Here is a 17,958-nt window from a genome sequence, read left to right on the forward strand (position 1 = left end):
CCGATCCAGAGTGGCAGTAGGATGACCAGGGATGTTCTCTGTTTTAGTGAGTCCGCCAGATCAGAGTCAGTAGGGATCACCAGGATAGTTCTCTGTTTAGTGAGTCCACCCGATCAGAGGCAGTAGGAGATGACCAGGGATGTTCTCTGTTTAGTGAGTCCGCCCGATCAGAGAAAGTAGGGATGACCAGGGATGTTCTTTTGATAAGTGTGTGAATTAGACAATTTTCTTGTCCTGCTAAACATTCAAAATGTAACCAGTACTTTTAGGTGTCAGGAAAAATGTATAGAGTAAAAAGTACATAATTTTCTTTAGTAATGTAGTGAAGTAAAAGTAAAAGTAGTCAAAAATATAAATAGTAAAGTWCAGATACCCTAAAAAACTCCTTAAGTAGTACTTTCAAGTATTTTTACTTCAGTACTTTACACCACTGCTTGTATCTTGCTTTGCGCTTATGTACAGGGCACCATTGAAGGCAGTCATTTCTGGGGTAGTGTTAAGTGTGAAGGTGGAGCCATGTAAGTTGAAGATTCCTGGTGTTTGTGATGCCCGCCAATTGGCGCTACGCAGACCCGGTGGGGAGCGTGGTGMAACAGAGGTGACAGTGTGTTATTTTTAAGCTTTGATTCAGAGTCATTACATGACCAAGTAATGTTTGGATATATAAGTTATACTGTTAGAGCTTTTGTGCCGAATACATTGGAGGTGTTCTAGGTGTCACGAAGCCAAGATGTGGGAATTGTGCACAAGAACATGGGACAGAGGAATGTTTCAGTGGAAGAAGTTGTGTATGTCAACTTTGGGGGAGACAATGTTGCTGGGGATCGCAGGTATCCAGTGCGAGAGAGGCAGGTTGAGGTGGCCAGGGTCAGAGTASTACAGAAGATGTGGTATGCTGAGGCAGTTGAAGAAAGTAGAGGAGGGTGGATCCAAGGTGAGGGATTCTGAGAGGATCCCTGTGAATAGTAGATCTGTGCCAGAACAGAGCGATAGGCCAACGAGTACATGTTTCCGTAGGGTTTGTTTTCTTARCGTTCATAGCAATGATTATCAACTGTACCTTAGAGATGGAACCTAAGTCACAGAAAATAGATGCTGTGGTGGCAGCTACAGAGAAGTACTAGGGGGGTACGTGATTTGACTTCAGAAGAGTTACAGTGTGCGTTGAGTTCTCTTAAAAAAGATAACAAAATATTTGAGACTATATCTAATGACGTACTACTCAATATACTCCTTAAACTAATTTCCTGTATCCCCTTCTCCCTCATACTCGATCTCTGCCTCTCTCTTTCCCTCTGATACTGCCCACACTGCAGTGTGTTCCCGTCCTCTCAGGCTGTTGGCCTGGGGCAGGATCAGATCGTGTAGTGGAATAAGGTGATGGGTTTTAGTGAGTGTAGGGTTAGTTGGTAGGGTAATAAAACATATATTTGTATGTTTATTGATTTGTTCCCATTTTGTATCACAAAGTGTAATAGATTTATACTATAGTTCAGTTGGCGGCAGTAATGCAAGATATTGGATGCCAACCGCAGTTAAACCTCACCGAAGAAGAGTAGACTACAGAAAGATAGGGAGAGTGTTGATCCATCTCATTTGTTTAAGAGACATCTGGATACTACTGTGTATCAGGATTTTGTGGCCATTTACACAGATGGTTCAAAAGATCCAAGAACAGGACGTACTGGGTCAGCATTTGTAGTGCAGGAATGTGAGGTGGCAGTCAGGAAACGTATTACAAAGTGTTTGAAAAACTTGTCAATAATCAACTGACTGGCTTTCTTGATGTCTATAGTAATCTTTCTGGTACGCAATCTGGTTTCCGCTGAGGTTATGGATGTGTCACTGCAACCTTAAAGGTCCTCAATGATGTCACCATTTCCCTTGATTCTAAGCAATGTTGTGCTCCTATTTTTATTGACTTGGTCAAAGCTTTTGATACGGTAGACCATAACATTCTTGTGGGCCAGCTAAGGGGTCTTTGGCCTGGTTTGCTAACCACCTCTCTCAAAGAGCGCAGTGTATAAAGTCAGAACATCTGCTGTCTCAGCCACTGCCTGTCCCCGAAATGTGTGTTAAACACTCTACAACAAAGCTTTCTTAGTGCCCAACAAGCTTTCTCTACCCTTAATCTTTTGTTTTGGAGGTTTTCAGAACAAGGTTATGTGGTTTGGTATGAAGAATGCCCCTCTCCCTACAGGTGTGATTACTACCTCTGAGGGTTTAGAGCTTGAGGTAGTCACCTCATGCAAGTACTTGGGAGTACTGGCTAGACGATACACTGTCCTTCTCTCAGCACATATCAAAGCTGCAGGCTAAGTTTACATCTAGACTTGGTTTCCTCTATTGTAATCCCTCCTCTTTCACCCCAGCTGCCAAACCCTGATTCAGATGAGCATGCTAGATTACGGCGACGTCATTTATCGATCGGCAGGTAAGGGTGCTCTCGAGCAGCTAGATGTTCTTTACCATTCGGCCATCAGATTTGCCACCAATGCTCCTTGTAGGACACATCACTGCATTCTATAATCCTCTGTAAACTGGTCATCTCTGTATACCCATCGCAAGACCCACTGGTTGATGCTTATTTATAAAACCCTCTTAGTCCTCACTCCCCCCATCTGAGATATCTACTGCAGCCCTCATTCTCCACATACAACACCCGTTCTGCCAGTCACATTCTGTTAAAGGTCCCCAAAGCACTCACATCCCTGGGTCGCTCCTCTTTTCAGTTTGCTGCTGCTAGCAATGAACGAGCTTCAACAAACACTCAAACTGGACAGTTTTATCTTCATCTCTTCATTTAAAGACTCAATCATGGACACTCTTACTGACAGTTGTCGCTGCTTCGCATGATGTATTGTTGTCTCTACCTTCTTGCCCTTTGTGCTGTTGTCTGTGCCCAATAATGTTGTACCATGTTTGTGCTTCTACCATGTTGGGCTGCTGCCATGTTGTGTTGCTACGATTTTGTTGTCATGTTGTGTTGCTACCATGCTGTGTTGTCWTGTGTTCCTGCCATGCTATGTTGTTGTCTTAGGTCTCTCTTTATGTAGTGTTGTGGTGTCTCTCTTGTCGTGATGTGTGTTTTATTCTATATTTTTATTGTATTTTAAATGTTTTATCCTATCCCCGCAGGAGGCCTTTTGCGTTTTGGTAGGCCATCACTGTAAATAAGAATGTGTTCTTAACTGACCTGCCTAGTTAAATAAAGGTTAAAATAAAAAATAAACAGCTCATTTGGCTGAATATACGGTGGAGCTGATGGCCATACTCTTGGCCTTGCAGTGGGTGGAGAAAGTCAAGCCAGACACAGTAGTCATTTGCTCTGATTCATGTTCAGTGTTGATGAGTCTCCAGCTTTAGCTCAGGTAGCAGACAAATCAAATCAAACGTTGTCACATGCGCCGAATACAACAGGTGTAGCACCTTAACGTGAAATGCTTACTTACAAGCCCTTAACCAACAGCGCAGTTCAAGAAGAGTTTTTATTTTATTTTTATTTTTTACCTTTATTTATCCAGGAAGGGCTCATTGAGATTTAAAATCTCTTTTTCAAGAGCGTCCTGGAGTTAAGAAAATATTGACCAAATAAACTAAAGTAAAAAATAAATAAAAAAAGTAACACAATAAAATAACAATAAAGAGGCTACTGTATATACAGGGGGTACTGGTACCAAGTCAGTGTGCGGGGGTACAGGTTAGTTGAGGTCATTTGTACATGTAGGTACCTGCTTTACGAGGTGCTACAAACCCATGGCAGGATTAGACAGATGGGTATACAGATACGATTTACTTGGGTCTCAGCCCATGTGGGGGTGGAGGGGAACGAGGCAGTTGATGTACTGGCTAAACAAGCACTTAGTAGTGGGGATGTTGTAGTCTCAATGAGAAAGGCAAAAGGTCTGATATAGACAGTGATGGTGCAGAGATGGCTTGAGCAGTGGAATAGAAATACTATGTGCAGGCATTTATTTCAAGTACAGAGGAAAGTCGGGGAGGGGAGGACGGCAGGAAGGGACAGAAGAGAGGAGGCTATTTTTTTTACGAGATTAAGGGTGGGATTAAATGTGATAGGGAAGCATSCAACAGGAAAGTGTGATTATTGCCAGGAAACAGAGACCRTGGAGCATGTATTGCTACAGTGTGGGCAGTATCAGAGGGAAAGAGAGAGGCAGAGATCGAGTATAAAGCGAGAAGGGGATACAGGAAATTAGTTTAAGGAGTATATTGAGTAGTACGTCATTAGATATAGTCTCAAATATTTTGTTATCTTTTTTAAGAGCAACGGGGATGGCAGATAGGATTTAGATCCTCCTTGTCTCTAGCCCACACTCCAGTACAGTAGGTGGCGGTAATACACCATAACGTTGGCTACCAACCGCCGATCAAACCCACCGAAGAAGGAAAAAGAAGAAGAAGAAGAACCGTAGGAAGTGTTGACAAATAATACAGTTTGACGTTTCACGTCAACGGACAGTGAATGCAAATATTGTTTGCAATCAATGCTACTGTAGTCGTTGTACCTTAGCATAATTTGTCAGACTTCCAGAGCCATCTTTTAATTTAACATCATTATTTAATCGTACAAATTGTTCAATTATGTGATGTCGTTTAAGTGAATCTAGCAGTAGCTGTCATCCAAGTAGGACTAACGTTAGCTAGTTATCTAACGTTATCTTCCAGAGACAACGTTAGCTAGTTATCTAACGTTATCTTCCAGAGACAACGTTAGCTAGTTATCTAACGTTATCTCCCAGAGACATGGCGACTTAATAAATGACCCACCACACGTCTAGACACCTTCAAATTCGGTGACAGTACAACGTAAAATCAGCGATGTCTCAATTTATGGATTCCGGAGAGAATACGCCATTGCTCAAAGATGATTCTGGCAGGTGGGTTATAGCGCAGACTACCGTTTAGTTATTATTCCATACAGCTTTACTGTTTATGCTCCCAAAGTTCACATTTGTCACTTGCCTCAATCGTGATCAATCATGTTGTTTTGTCATTGTCGAGCTTATGTAGTTTGTCCTTTCCGTCTAGTGATGACTCCCAAAATGATGAATACAAGAGTAGATGGCGGTCAATTCGTGTAATGTACTTCACAATGTTTCTAAGCAGCGTTGGTAAGCAAATTTGATACCATTTATTTTATCCTAGCCACATGGCCTACCATTTAAAAGTGAAAGACTGAAAGGATACCAGTAACTGCCCCTGGGAAAGTTGTTAGTCATGGATGTGTGAGTCATAGATGTTAACCATAGCCCGAAACTATTAATGGTATGTGACATTGATTATTCTGTGTTTATGCTGTGCAACATGTTTAAGGATGGATATAGCCTAGGCTTAATTATTTGTGACTTCCTCTAGGTTTCACTATTGTCATCACGTCAGTATGGCCGTATCTGCAAAAGGTGAGGTTGATGTTGTTTTCCTGCTCTTGTCTTACAACTTTTTTGGTTGATTATAGGAACCAACTAACTTGTTCATACTCAATACTATTAATTTCACTTAAGTCCAATTTTAGAGCTGAAAAGGAGAAGTGAGAAAGAAAAAAAATAGCAAAGAAGAACCTCCCTGTTTTATTTCTTAGAAATGCCAGAACACTGTATATACGCCATGTTTCTGTTGAAGTTGTGGGTGTGCTATTCCACCCTCTCCCTTTTGAAATATAAATGTGAAGYTCTTGAAATAATCCTCAAAACTGTGACAATATCATAGTGCATGCAAAAGACAACAGAAATTAGAATGGTTAAATAAGAGATAAATGCGCACATAGCTCATGTCCAAACCGCATGACTGACACGGTGGTTGACCACAAAGACATCGCCATTGCGGTTTTGATACCGTTATCGCCTGTCAAATCTCCTCTATCTGCCCGTCTAGATTGATGACAGTGCCAGCGCTAGCTTCCTGGGCTGGGTGGTGGCGTCCTACAGCTTGGGCCAGATGCTGGCGTCCCCCCTCTTTGGGCTCTGGTCCAATCACAGACCCAGGAGAGAACCGCTGGCCTGCTCTATTTTCATCAACGTCACAGCCAACATCTACTACTCCTACATCTACCTACCCACATCACAGAACAAATACCACATGCTCATGTCTCGAGCTTTAGTAGGTTTTGGAGCAGGTAGGCTATGTCTCTGGTTTAGTCAGATGTAATACAGTATCACTAGTCAAAGTCAAGGGGCTCTTTCACTGCACACTTGTGCTTTCAGATTTCCTTTTGTTTTGTTGATTTGCTAAATCAGSGGTAGGCAACCCTGATATTTTTTGGTTTGACCAACGTGGAAGACCAATGTGTGTTGAATTTTGGCAATCATTGAACTGATCAATTAGCTCAGTTGGTCAGGTGTGGTGCCTCGTTGTAACACAATTATTACATTTACATTTTAGTCATTTATGCTCTTATCCAGAGCGACTTACAGTAGTGAGTGGATACATTTTCATACTTTTCCCCCCCCTGTACTGGTCCCCTGTGGTAATCAAGCCCACAACCCTGGCGTTGCAAGCCCCATGGTCTGTCACCTGAGCCACACGGGACCATGCAGTACCTGTGACACTCCAGGAACATTGCCCCTTTTTCTCCCACCTGTATTGTTGGAACAAATCTAATTTGGACGTGCTTGTCTAATATTTGGTTGTTGGTCCTGTTGTTTTGTTGTTGTTGTTGATAGGGAACGTAGCTGTTGTGAGGTCCTATGTTGCTGGAGCCACCTCACTGAAGGAGAGGAACAGTGCTATGGCTAACACAAGTGCCTGTCAGGCTCTGGGGTTCATTCTGGGTCCAGGTATGGTTGTTCTCCCTTTTCCCCATTACTCAGTCTCATAGTGAGCGTTGGCTGTCTTTCTACATTGGAGCACTGTATGCTTGACCTGGTACGCTGCGCAAGTGCACATTGTCAGCATTAGGTATTAACTATACAAGTATGTTCAGACACAGTGAGCCTATTTCGCTATCAGGCTACGTCAATTGAGAGAGGTGTGAAGACTAGTCAACAGAAAGGGATTCAGCAGTTGATTAGCGAGTGTGACGATCTGCGGTAAAACTGAACTATGACATAGGTGAGAATACAACAAATCGGAAACTACAAAAAAAACGGAAACAATTTGTTCAATTTTGACATTGTACCACGCTAATCTCTTGATAATCTCTGTACTAGCAGCGGTGTTTACTAGGGCTGGGAATTGCCAGGGACCTCACGATACGATATTGTCACCATACTTCGGTGCCGACACGATATGTATAGCTATTCTCACGATTCTATATGTATTGTGATTGGACACTGTGATTTCATTGAGATTTGATCTTGTAAACATATTGCTCACCATATGTCTGCTGCAGAGAGACGAGAGAGAGAGAGAGCCAGGATAATGCGTTTTTGATCAGTCGTGGAAATAAAGTGCTGAAAATAAATGAGCTCCCTGTTTTAAAAAGAAGATGGAGAACAAGCTATGAAGGAGAAATACTGGAGTTTTGCTGCAGCTACAGCCGACTAGCACAAAAATAATATTGCGATGTTGTCTATGATAAATCATCAAAAACAATATTCTGATATGTAACTGTATTGAGCCCCCCCCCCAAACAGATCATTGTTTACAACTTGACGTCATAGTGGAAAAAGCTCATTAGACAGCAGCTAAGGTGTAATATATTTGAATTTGTTTTTTCAGCTCTCCAGGCCGGTTTGTCATTTATTGGTGAACAGGGTGTTAGCGTGAAGGTAATTGACCTACAGTTGAATATGTACACCGCCCCAGCTCTACTGGCTGCATTATTTGGCGTCATCAATATCCTGCTCGTCGTATTAGTACTAAGGTGAGCAGGTTACATTTTGAACTTTTACTGACATCTTGGATTTATCCAACTAGCATCTTGGGATTTCACCCAAGTAAATTTACCATCTGTTCAAGTATATGTTCATCTGACGATGTTGACGTGGATAGTACCACAGGTCTCTTTACTGCCATGCTGGGASCAGGCAGGATTCATGATTTGGGGGMGGCAGGGTAGCCTAGTGGATAGAGCATTGGTTGCTAGATCGAATCTCTGAGCTGACAAAGTAAAAATTCTGTTGTTCTGCCCCTGAACAAGCCAGTTAAACCCACTGTTCCTAGGCTGTCATTGTAAATAAGAATTTGTTCTTAACTGACTTGCCTAGTTAAATAATAAAAATAATTTAAAAAACTCCCATTTCTGTTCAACAGGGAACACCAAGTTGACGACTATGGAAGACATATCAGAGCCATCAATTATGTGTCTGAAGGTAAATACTTTTCCAAAAGACTGGTTGAATAAAATCAGAGCCTTGTCTGTTATGTAGTTGATATTACCTTGTATTTAACCTAGTAACAGCTTGCATGAAGACCTATAGGACGTACCTTTTTCAACAAGTTTTGAACATTGAGTGGTTGTGGATAGATTAAGCGTCGTTTGTTTCTGAAACAAGATAAAGTAGTATGCTAGCTTTGGCTTGTAAGTTGTTGAGTGCCATATCCTCTCTCTTCTCTTACAGAACGAATGGAGGTCAGCCAGGAAACAGAAGGGGATATTGATCAAGTTGCTGTCTTGACCTCCAATGTTCTATTTTTCATCATCATGTTCATGTTTGCAGTCTTTGAGACGTATGTATTGTCTATAGTCGCGTGCCAATAATGTAGTATCATCGGCAATGCATAAGAATAATATCAGTATTTGTTGAMTACTTGAAGATCATTTAGAAAACACACAACTGTCGGAAGTCACGAGTAAAACCAGTGCAAGTTGTATTTTTGCTAATTTCATCCCATTGTTTTTCCACACGTGTCATCTGTGGAGGGTTTCTACACTTATGCTTTTAATTGGTTGATTTTCAGCATAGCCACACCCCTATCTATGGACATGTTCTCTTGGACTAGGAAGGATGCGGTGCTGTACAACGGTATCATACTGTCCTGCGTCGGCTTTGAGTCCATCCTGGTGTTTCTACTTGTGAAGGTTCTCTCTCAAAGGTAAGACGTTCAAATCAAATTTKATTRGTCACACGAGTGTTTAGCAGATGTTATTGCGGGTGTAGCGAAATGCTTGTGTTTCTAGCTCCAACAGTGCAGTAACATCTAACAAGTAATATATATATATATACCAATTTCACCACAATACACACAAATCCAAAGTAAAATAATGGAATTAAGAATATATAAATATTTGAACGAGCAATGTCGGAGCAGCATAGACTAAGATACAGTAGTACACTTCACTGTTCATTTCATAATAATGAAAACAATGAACACAGGTACTGACTGTCAGGGGAAATTTTTGTAGTTGTGAATGCCACTGTCAGGATATAGTATTGAGAGTTGAATTGACTGTGCGTTGAGTATGAAAGGCACTGTTGTCTTACAGGATTGGTGATCGTCCTGTGCTCCTTGGAGGCTTGGCCATCATATTCTGTGGCTTCTTTGTCCTGCTCCCATGGGGGAACCATTACCCTGMGATCCAGTGGGCAGGTATGGAATCGATGGCTTTTTGACCTGTCCCTTTACCTAAGGTTGTTTAACATCAGTGGTGTGACATTTTAGCCGTCTTCACAATTCTTATAGTTTTTTTTGGGGGGGGGGTGTTCAAATTCAACTGTAAATACAGTATGTTAGCAGCATAGACTGAGCTATAGGACTGCAGGAATGAAGATACCGGTACTGAGACAGTTTGCGTTATACTTACAGTGCCTTCCGAAAGTATTCATACCCCTTGGCTTTTTGTTGTATTCATACCCCCACATTTTGTTGTTACAGCCTGAATTCAAAGTGGATTCAATTGTTTTATTTTTCCTCACATCTACACACACAGTACCCCATAATGACAAAGTGAAAACATGTTTTTAGAAATGTTTGCTAATTTATTGAAAATGAAATAAAAATCTCATTTACATAAGTATTCACACCCCTGAGTCAATACATGCATGCCTTTGGCAGCGATTACAGCTGTGAGTCTTTCTAGGTAAATCTAAGAGCTTTGCACACCTGGATTGTACAATATTTGCACATTATTATTATTAAAACAATTATTCAAAAGTTGTCAAGTTGGTGTTTGATCATTGATAGAAAGCAATTTTCAAGTCTTGCCATAGAGGCCACTCAGGAACATTCAATGCCGCCTTGGTAAGCAACTACAGTGTATATTTGAAAGGTGAATTGGTCTCCCAGTGTCCRTTGGAAAGCAGAGTGAACCAGGTTTTCCTCTATGATTTTGCTTGTGCTTAGCTCTAGTCTGTTTCTTTTGATCATAAAAAAACTCCCTAGTCCTTGCTGATGACAAGCATACCCATAACATGATGCAGCCACCACCATGCTTGAGAATATGAAGAGTGGTACTCCGACTGTTTTAAAGTCACCATTGGCCTCATGGTGAAATCCCTGCGCAGTTTCCTTCCTCTCCGGCAACTGAGTTAGGAAGGACACCTGTATCTTTGTAGTGACTTGGTATATTAATACACCATCCAAAGTGTAATTTAATAATTTCATCATGCTCAAAGGGATATTCGATGTCTGCTTTTTAATTTTTTTACCCATCTACCAATAGGTGCCCTTCATTGCGAGGCATTGGAAAACATCCCTGGTCTTTGTGGTTGAATCTGTGTTTGAAATTCACTGCTCGACTGAGGGACCTTACAGATAATTGTTTGTGTGGGGTACAGAGATGAGGTAGTCATTAAAAAAACATGTTAAACACTATTTCACACAGAGTGAGTGCATGCAACTTGTTATGTGACTTGTTAAGCAGATTTTTACACCTGAAATGATGTAGGCTTGCCGTAACAAAGGGGTTGAATACTTATTGACAAGACATTTCCTTGTTTAATATTTAATTAATTTGTAAAAATGTATAAAAACAWGATTCCATGATGGGGTATTGTATGTAAGCCAGACACACACAATCTCAATGTAATCCATATTAAATTCAGGCTGTAACACAACAAAATGTGGGGGGAAATCAAGGGGTGTGAATAATTTCTGAAGGCACTATCTCTCTCAAAAAACACAGACCTCAAGAATAACACTGTCATCCACGAGACGTTTGCCCCAACCCCGGTCTCCAACAGCTCCTTCGAGCCGACAGGCTGCCCTGCTGAACAGACATGGTGCCAGTATACCCCCGCCATTCACCTGGCACAGTTCCTTACCGCCGACGTCCTCATTGGAGCGGGCTACCCGGCCTGCAACGTGATATCCTACACGCTCTACTCCAAAATCCTAGGGTCCAAGCCTCAGGTATGTTCACGTGTTCAGAACACAGAATTAGATATGTGTCAACGGTGAAGCTAACGCTATCATACTGAACCAAGTAAAGGGGCATTGAGAGATCCAAGACTCCTCTGTTAGCATTTTTAGCATTCCAACTCATTCATCCACTGTGGCGGTGTCTTCCRAATGACAGTACGTCCATTGTCATGAATGGGGCTCTCATAGGCCATATTTTCATTGGAATGAGAGCGGATTTTTAATTATCTTATTGCTTGTATGTACCCGTACCTCCATTGTGACTCTCTGGACTCCTACTGCTTTGTGTTTTAATATTCTATGCCAGGTTTTCATAAAGGAATGAGAGGCTGGCACACAGAATATTGCTGCTGCCGAGTGCTTTATTCATGCAACAAAATTAGGCAATGTTTAGACCTGGATTCAAATATATGCTTGTTGAAGTATTTGTTTTTTTAAATACTTATTCTGTGTATTAGGGTATTTTCAAATAATGTTCCCGAATCAACTACTTCTATTTGAAAGTACTGTATTTTCAAACAATTTCCTATAAATACTTTTTTTTTTTTTTTTTTTTTGTTTGTTTCCAAATACATTTAAAATACCCCCAGGACCAATCAGACCTGGGCCCGTATCCACAAAGCATCTCAGAGTAGGAAATTGCTCGTAAGTGCTGAGAATATAAATATTTATGTTAAGGGTTAAAATAAAAGCTAGGCTTTAAACCTCTTTAGTCATAAGAGTCCTAACCTAGTTCAAAGATGTTTAAGAGACCTCATGAGCTGTCCTAACCAGTTCAGAGTTACCAGCAGGTGTGTTGATATAGAAAAATACAGTGAGTCAGTGGTTCCTGCGCCACATGGAATTTGTTTAGGAGTTGTTAAAAGATTATTTTGATATTTCTATATGATCAATCCATAAATAATCCAGACCTACATGCAACAGTATCTATTGCTCTTTTGACAATAATTTCTCACAACGCCTAAAAAATGTAATGATTTTTTTATTTTTTTTCTGGCTTTCGAATAGGCACATTCTTCTCCTCTCAACTGAAACTCTTCCCYGGGTCCTTAGTGTACAAGCGAAAGTAGTGCACTGTGTTTTTTTGTCAATAAAGCTGATAGAAAATAATGGTTAATAAACAATAACTAAAGTTGATGTTTAAGTCCATATCAATGCTTAAATCACATCATGAGACTTTTTTTTTGAAGTCATGCATTGGCTGGTATCATTTATGGATATATAGAAAGAAATGTAAATTGAAAAAAGGTCAAACTTTTTTTTTTTTACCTGAACAAAACTAAGTGTAATTCGAATTCCCCTTTAATTTCCCATCTGGCCCCTTTTAATGGCGCCTCTAGCAATTTAATTGAGAKGGTTTTGGGGAAAGGTTCTGTGTCAACCCACAAGACATCAACTGGCTACACACAGAGTGATAAATGAATGCACACACACCACACCACACATGGGCAATATCTCTGGAAATGTATTGGCAGATAGTGTGTTAGGTTTTGGCTTTTTAAACCAATAGTGGCTAACCAGGGGTGGGATAATGTCAATGTTGCATTGATTTAGATAGTAACTGGGAGCTCGCKTTGTCCTGATACTTTCAGAATTGTTTGGCGAGCTAATCGTAGGTGGGCTGTGAGCTACTGGTAGTTCGCAATCGACCTGTTAGAGACCCCTGAGAGATCATATTAGGTTATCCCTTTGGTCATGCCTATAAGTTGGGAAATTGAAAGCGTCTGGGGCTTATGTTAAAAGGTAGACTCAGCGAGAGGCTCTACTTCACTGCTGTTTTTGGTCCTGTGGCTTCCATGCTGTACACAGCGTGAAGCTAACCCGTGCAGATACTGTGGGAGAGCGAATTGTTGCATCTCGCTCATCTCAATATCCTCTCAGGTGCTGCTCGTGGTGGCAATGTCAGTCTAGCTTTAACTCTGTGCTCAATGAAAGTGATAGATCTTTCAAACATTGTATGCAACATGGTATACAACTATAGAAAACGGGGGACTCTTGCAGGAGGGTTTTTGACTGGTTCAGAGTTCAATGTGCCACCATTTCGTGTTGTAAGAATCCAGATGTTTAGAGGACAATCCAAATAGAGGGGGTTTACTGCACACGGGGAAAGGCTGCAGAGGACAATCCAAATAGAGGGGGTTTACTGCACACGGGGAAAGGCTGCAGAGGACAATCCAAATAGAGGGGGTTTACTGCACATGGGGAAAGGCTGCAGAGGACAATCCAAATAGAGGGGATTTACTGCACATGGGGAAAGGCTGCAGGATAATGTTGTGTGCTTTGTCAGTCGCGCACAACATGGAAAGGAAAACATAAATGCATTCACCAACAGGAATAAGGAAGACTGGAGGGAGAAACTGCTGCGTAAATAGTCAAGGTGCTAATGAGCAGAGTGGAGACAGTGAAGTTGCAAGGGAGGGGTGTGGCCAGTGTAAAGGAAAAACCTGGTTTCTACCATGAGCCTYTGCAACAGCAACATTATCGGCAAATGACTTGATGTCTACTGCCAAAGCGATTTATTTGTTCAACAGGAKTGTGTTGATATAACGGTAATATTTGTCAACGTTTATTTTTTAACAAWCATCMGAATTGGTTAAAAAAAAGGTTATGCATGCCAACATATTAGGMAATAATTAAGAGTAGACAAGGTGATCGTGTCAGCTGGGAGTTTTTTTTGTCTTAAAACAGGTTTTAACAGGATTCTTAGGACCTTTTTATGAGATGCTTTGTGGATACGGGCTCTGGCTTCAAATGCATGGGAGTGTTTAAATATTTGTATTTGAAAATACACTTTATTTGAGTATTTACAAATAAACGTCCAAATATTCAATATATATCCTAATACTTACTGTATGTAAATGTATTGAATATTTGAACCCAGGTCTAGTTTAGACTTCTCAGAAATCTTCGTCAGGTCAACCACAGGTCTCTCATTCCTTCATATTATTTCAACCCAGCACCGGTATTCTCAAAATGTGTATATCATATTTTTCTACTATGCCAGGTATAACGTAAAAAAAAAAAAAATCTCAGCTGACTAGACTGGTACAGCGTGTGTAACAGACTAGACTGGTACAGCGTGTGTAAAAGACTAGACTGGTACAGCGTGTGTAAAAGACTAGACTGGTACAGCGTGTGGTAAAAGACTCAGAACTGGTACAGCGTGTGTAACAGAACTAGACTGGTACAGCGTGTGTAACAAACTAGACTGGTACAGCGTGTGTAAGCAGACTAGACTGGTACAGCGTGTGTAAAAGACTAGACTGGTACAGCGTGTGTAAAAAGACTAGACTGGTACAGCGTGTGTAAAAGACATAGACTGGTACAGCGTGTGTAAAAGACTAGACAGGTAAGCTGCGTGTGGTAAAAGACTAGACTGGTACAGCGTGTGTAAAGACTAGACTGGTACAGCGTGTGTAAAAAGACTAGACTGGTACAGCGTGTGTAAAAGACTAGACTGGTAAGCGTGTGTAAAAGACTAGACTGTGTACAGACACGGTACTGGTGTCTAACAAGACTAAGGTAACATGAGTGACGACGGTGTGTAAAGAGAAACTTACGGAACAGTGGTACAGCGTAGTGTAAAAGACTAGACTGGTACAGGCGTGTGTAAAAGACTAGAACATGTGTCAGCGGTAGCTGTGTAAAAGACTAGCTGGTACAGCGTGTGGTAAAAGACTAGACTGGTAACGCGTGTGTACAGACTAGACTGGTACAGCGTGTGTAAAAGACTAGACTGGTAAAGCGTGTGTAAAGACGAGACTGGTACAGCGTGTGTAAAGACTAGACTGGTACAGCGTGTGTAAACAGACGAGAACTGGTACAGCGTGTGTAAGAAGACTAGACTGGTAAGCGTGTGTAAGCAGACTAGACTGGTACAGCGTGTGTAAAGAACTAGACTGGTACAGCGTGTGTAACAGACTAGACTGGTACAGCGTGTGTAAAGACGAGACTGTTACAGGTGTGTAAAAGACGAGACTGGGTACAGCGTGTGTAAAAGAACGTAGACTGGTACAGCGTGTGTAAAAGACGAGACTGGTACTGCGTGTGTAAAAGACATAGACTGGTACAGGTGTGTTAAAAAGCCTAGTACTGGTACAGCGTGTGTGTAAAAGACTAGACTGGTAGTCGTGTGTAACAGACTAGACTGGTACATCGTGTGTAAACAGACTAGACTGTACGCTGTGTAACAGACAGACTGGTACAGCGTTTAACAGACTAGACTGGTACAGCGTGTGTAAGCAGACTAGACTGGTACAGCGTGTGTAACAGACTAGACTGGTACAGCGTGTGTAACAGACTCGACTGGTAAGAACGTGTGTAACAGACTAGACTGGTAACTGCGTGTGTAAAGACTAGACTGGTACAGCGTGTGGTAACAGACTAGACTGGTACAGCTGTGGTAAAGACTAGACTGGTACAGACGTGTGTAAAAGACTAGACTGGTACAGCGTGTGTAAAAGACTAGACTGGTACGCGTGTGTAAACAGACTAGACTGGTACATGCGTGTGTAAAAGACTAGACTGGTAGCAGCGTGTGTAAGACTAGACTGGTAAGCGTGTGTAAAAGACCATAGACTGGTACAGGGTGTGTAAAAGACTAGACTGGTACAGCGGTGTGTAAAAGACTAGACTGGTACAGCGTGTGTAAAAGACTAGACTGGTACAGCGTGTGTAAAAGAACTAGACTGGTACAGCGTGTGTAAAAGACTAGACTGGTACAGCGTGTGTAAAAGACTAAGACTGGTACCAGCGTGTGTAAAAGACTAGGACTGGTACAAGCATAAGAGCTGTGTAAAAAGACTAGACTGGTACATGCGTGTGTAAAGACTAGACGGTAGGTACAGCGTGTGTAAACAGACTAGACTGGTACAGGTGTGTAACAGACTAGACTGGTACAGCGTGTGTAAAGACTAGCTGGTAGCAGCGTGTGTAAAAGACTAGACTGGTAAGCGAACGGCTGCTGTGTAAAAGACTAGACTTGCTGGTACAGCGTGTGTAAAAGACTGAACTGGTAACAGCGTGTGTAAAAGACTAGACTGGTAGACAGCGTGTGTAAAGACTAGACTGGTACAGCGTGTGGTAAAACAGAGCTAAGACTGAGTACAGCGTGTGTAAAAGACTAGACTGGTAACATGCGTGTGTAAAAAGACTAGACTGGTACAGCGTGTGTAACAGACTAGACTGGTACAGCGTGTGTAAAGACTAGACTGGTAACAGCGTGTTGGTAACAGACTAGACTGGTACAGCGTGTGTAAAGACTGACTGGTAAGCGTGTGTAACAGACTAGACTGGTAGCGTGTGTAACAGACGAGACTGGTAGCAGCGTGTGTAACAGACTAGACTGGTTAGCAGCGTGTGGTGAACAGACTAGACTGGTACAGCGTGTGTAACAGACTAGACTGGTAAGCGTGTGTAACAGACGAGACTGGTACAGCGTGTGTAAAGGACGAGACTGACAGCGTGGTTGTAAACAGACGCAGACTGGTGCAGCGTAGGTGTAAAAGACAGACTGGATACAGTGTGTTTAAAAGAAGCTGACTGGTAACAGCGTAGCTGTAAAAAGACTAGAGGGTACAGCGTTGTGTAAAAGACTAGACTGGTAGCAGCGTGTGTAAAAGAACTAGAACTGGTAGCGTGTGTAAAAACTAGACTGGTACAGCGTGTGTAAAAGACTAGACTGGTACAGCGTGTGTAAAAGACTAGACTGGTACAGGTGTGTAAAAGACTAGACTGGTTACAGCCGTGTGTAAAAGACTAGACTGTGTACAGGCCGTGTGAACAGACTAGACCTGTTACAGCGTGTGTACAGACTAGACTGGTACAGCGTGTGTAACAGACTAAGACTGGTACAGCGTGTGTAAAAGACGAGACTGGTACAGCGTGTGAACAGACGTAGACTGGTACAGCGTGTTGTAACAGACTAGACTGGTACAGCGTGTGTAACAGAAGACTGGTACAGCGTGTGTAACAAGACTAGACTGGTACAGCGTGTGTAACAGACTAATGGACGCGTGTGTAAAGACGAGAACTGGTAAACGTTGTGTTTAACAGACTAGACTGGTAAGCGGTGTGTAACAGACAGACTGGTACAGCGTGTGTAACAGACTAGACTGGTACAGCGTGTGTAAAGACTAGAGACTGGTACAGCGTGGGTAAAGACGAGACTGGTCAGCGTGTGTAAAGACAGACGGTACAATGCGTGTGTAAAAGACTGACTGGTACAGCGTGTGTAAAAACGACTAGACAATGGTACAGCGTGTGTAAAAGACTAGACTGGTACAGCGTGTGTAAAAGACTGAGATCTGGTCAGCGTGTGTAAAAAGACTAAGATTGGTACAGCGTGTGTAACAAGACTAGACTGGTACAGCGTGTGTAAAAGACTAACGACTGGTACAGCGTGTGGTAAAGACTAGACTGGTACAGCGTGTGTAAAAGACTAGCGCCGGAACTAGTGGTACAGGCGTGTGTAACAGACTAGACTGGTACAGCGTGTGTAAAAGACTGTAGAACTGGTACAGCGTGTGTAAAAGACGAGACTGGTACAGCGTGTAAGTAAAAGCGTTGTACGAGACTGGTAAAAACAGCTGTGTAAAAGACGAGACTGGTACAGCGTGTGTATAAAGACTAGACTGGTACAGCGTGTGTAAAACGACTAGACTGGGTACAGCGTGTGGTAAAAGACTAGACTGGTACAGC

The 17,958-nt window shown here is 42.0% G+C and overlaps 1 protein-coding gene across 1 annotated transcript in view; it reads left to right on the plus strand.

Moving 5' to 3' along the window:
• Positions 1-4,412: 4,412 nt before the first annotated feature.
• The window catches only part of mfsd8 (major facilitator superfamily domain containing 8), a 16,535-nt gene continuing 2,989 nt past the window's right edge, over positions 4,413-17,958 (plus strand). The window contains exons 1-11 of the mRNA XM_024136974.2: positions 4,413-4,898; positions 5,050-5,132; positions 5,377-5,420; positions 5,893-6,133; positions 6,681-6,794; positions 7,678-7,822; positions 8,212-8,270; positions 8,520-8,628; positions 8,860-8,994; positions 9,386-9,489; positions 11,024-11,250. Coding sequence (XP_023992742.2) covers positions 4,840-4,898; positions 5,050-5,132; positions 5,377-5,420; positions 5,893-6,133; positions 6,681-6,794; positions 7,678-7,822; positions 8,212-8,270; positions 8,520-8,628; positions 8,860-8,994; positions 9,386-9,489; positions 11,024-11,250 — 1,320 coding nt within the window. The 5' untranslated portion in view covers positions 4,413-4,839. The remainder of the gene's footprint in view (positions 4,899-5,049; positions 5,133-5,376; positions 5,421-5,892; positions 6,134-6,680; positions 6,795-7,677; positions 7,823-8,211; positions 8,271-8,519; positions 8,629-8,859; positions 8,995-9,385; positions 9,490-11,023; positions 11,251-17,958) is intronic.

The sequence above is a fragment of the Salvelinus sp. IW2-2015 genome, unplaced genomic scaffold (genome assembly GCF_002910315.2).
Source record: "Salvelinus sp. IW2-2015 unplaced genomic scaffold, ASM291031v2 Un_scaffold1060, whole genome shotgun sequence".
Classification (NCBI taxonomy): domain Eukaryota; kingdom Metazoa; phylum Chordata; class Actinopteri; order Salmoniformes; family Salmonidae; genus Salvelinus; species Salvelinus sp. IW2-2015.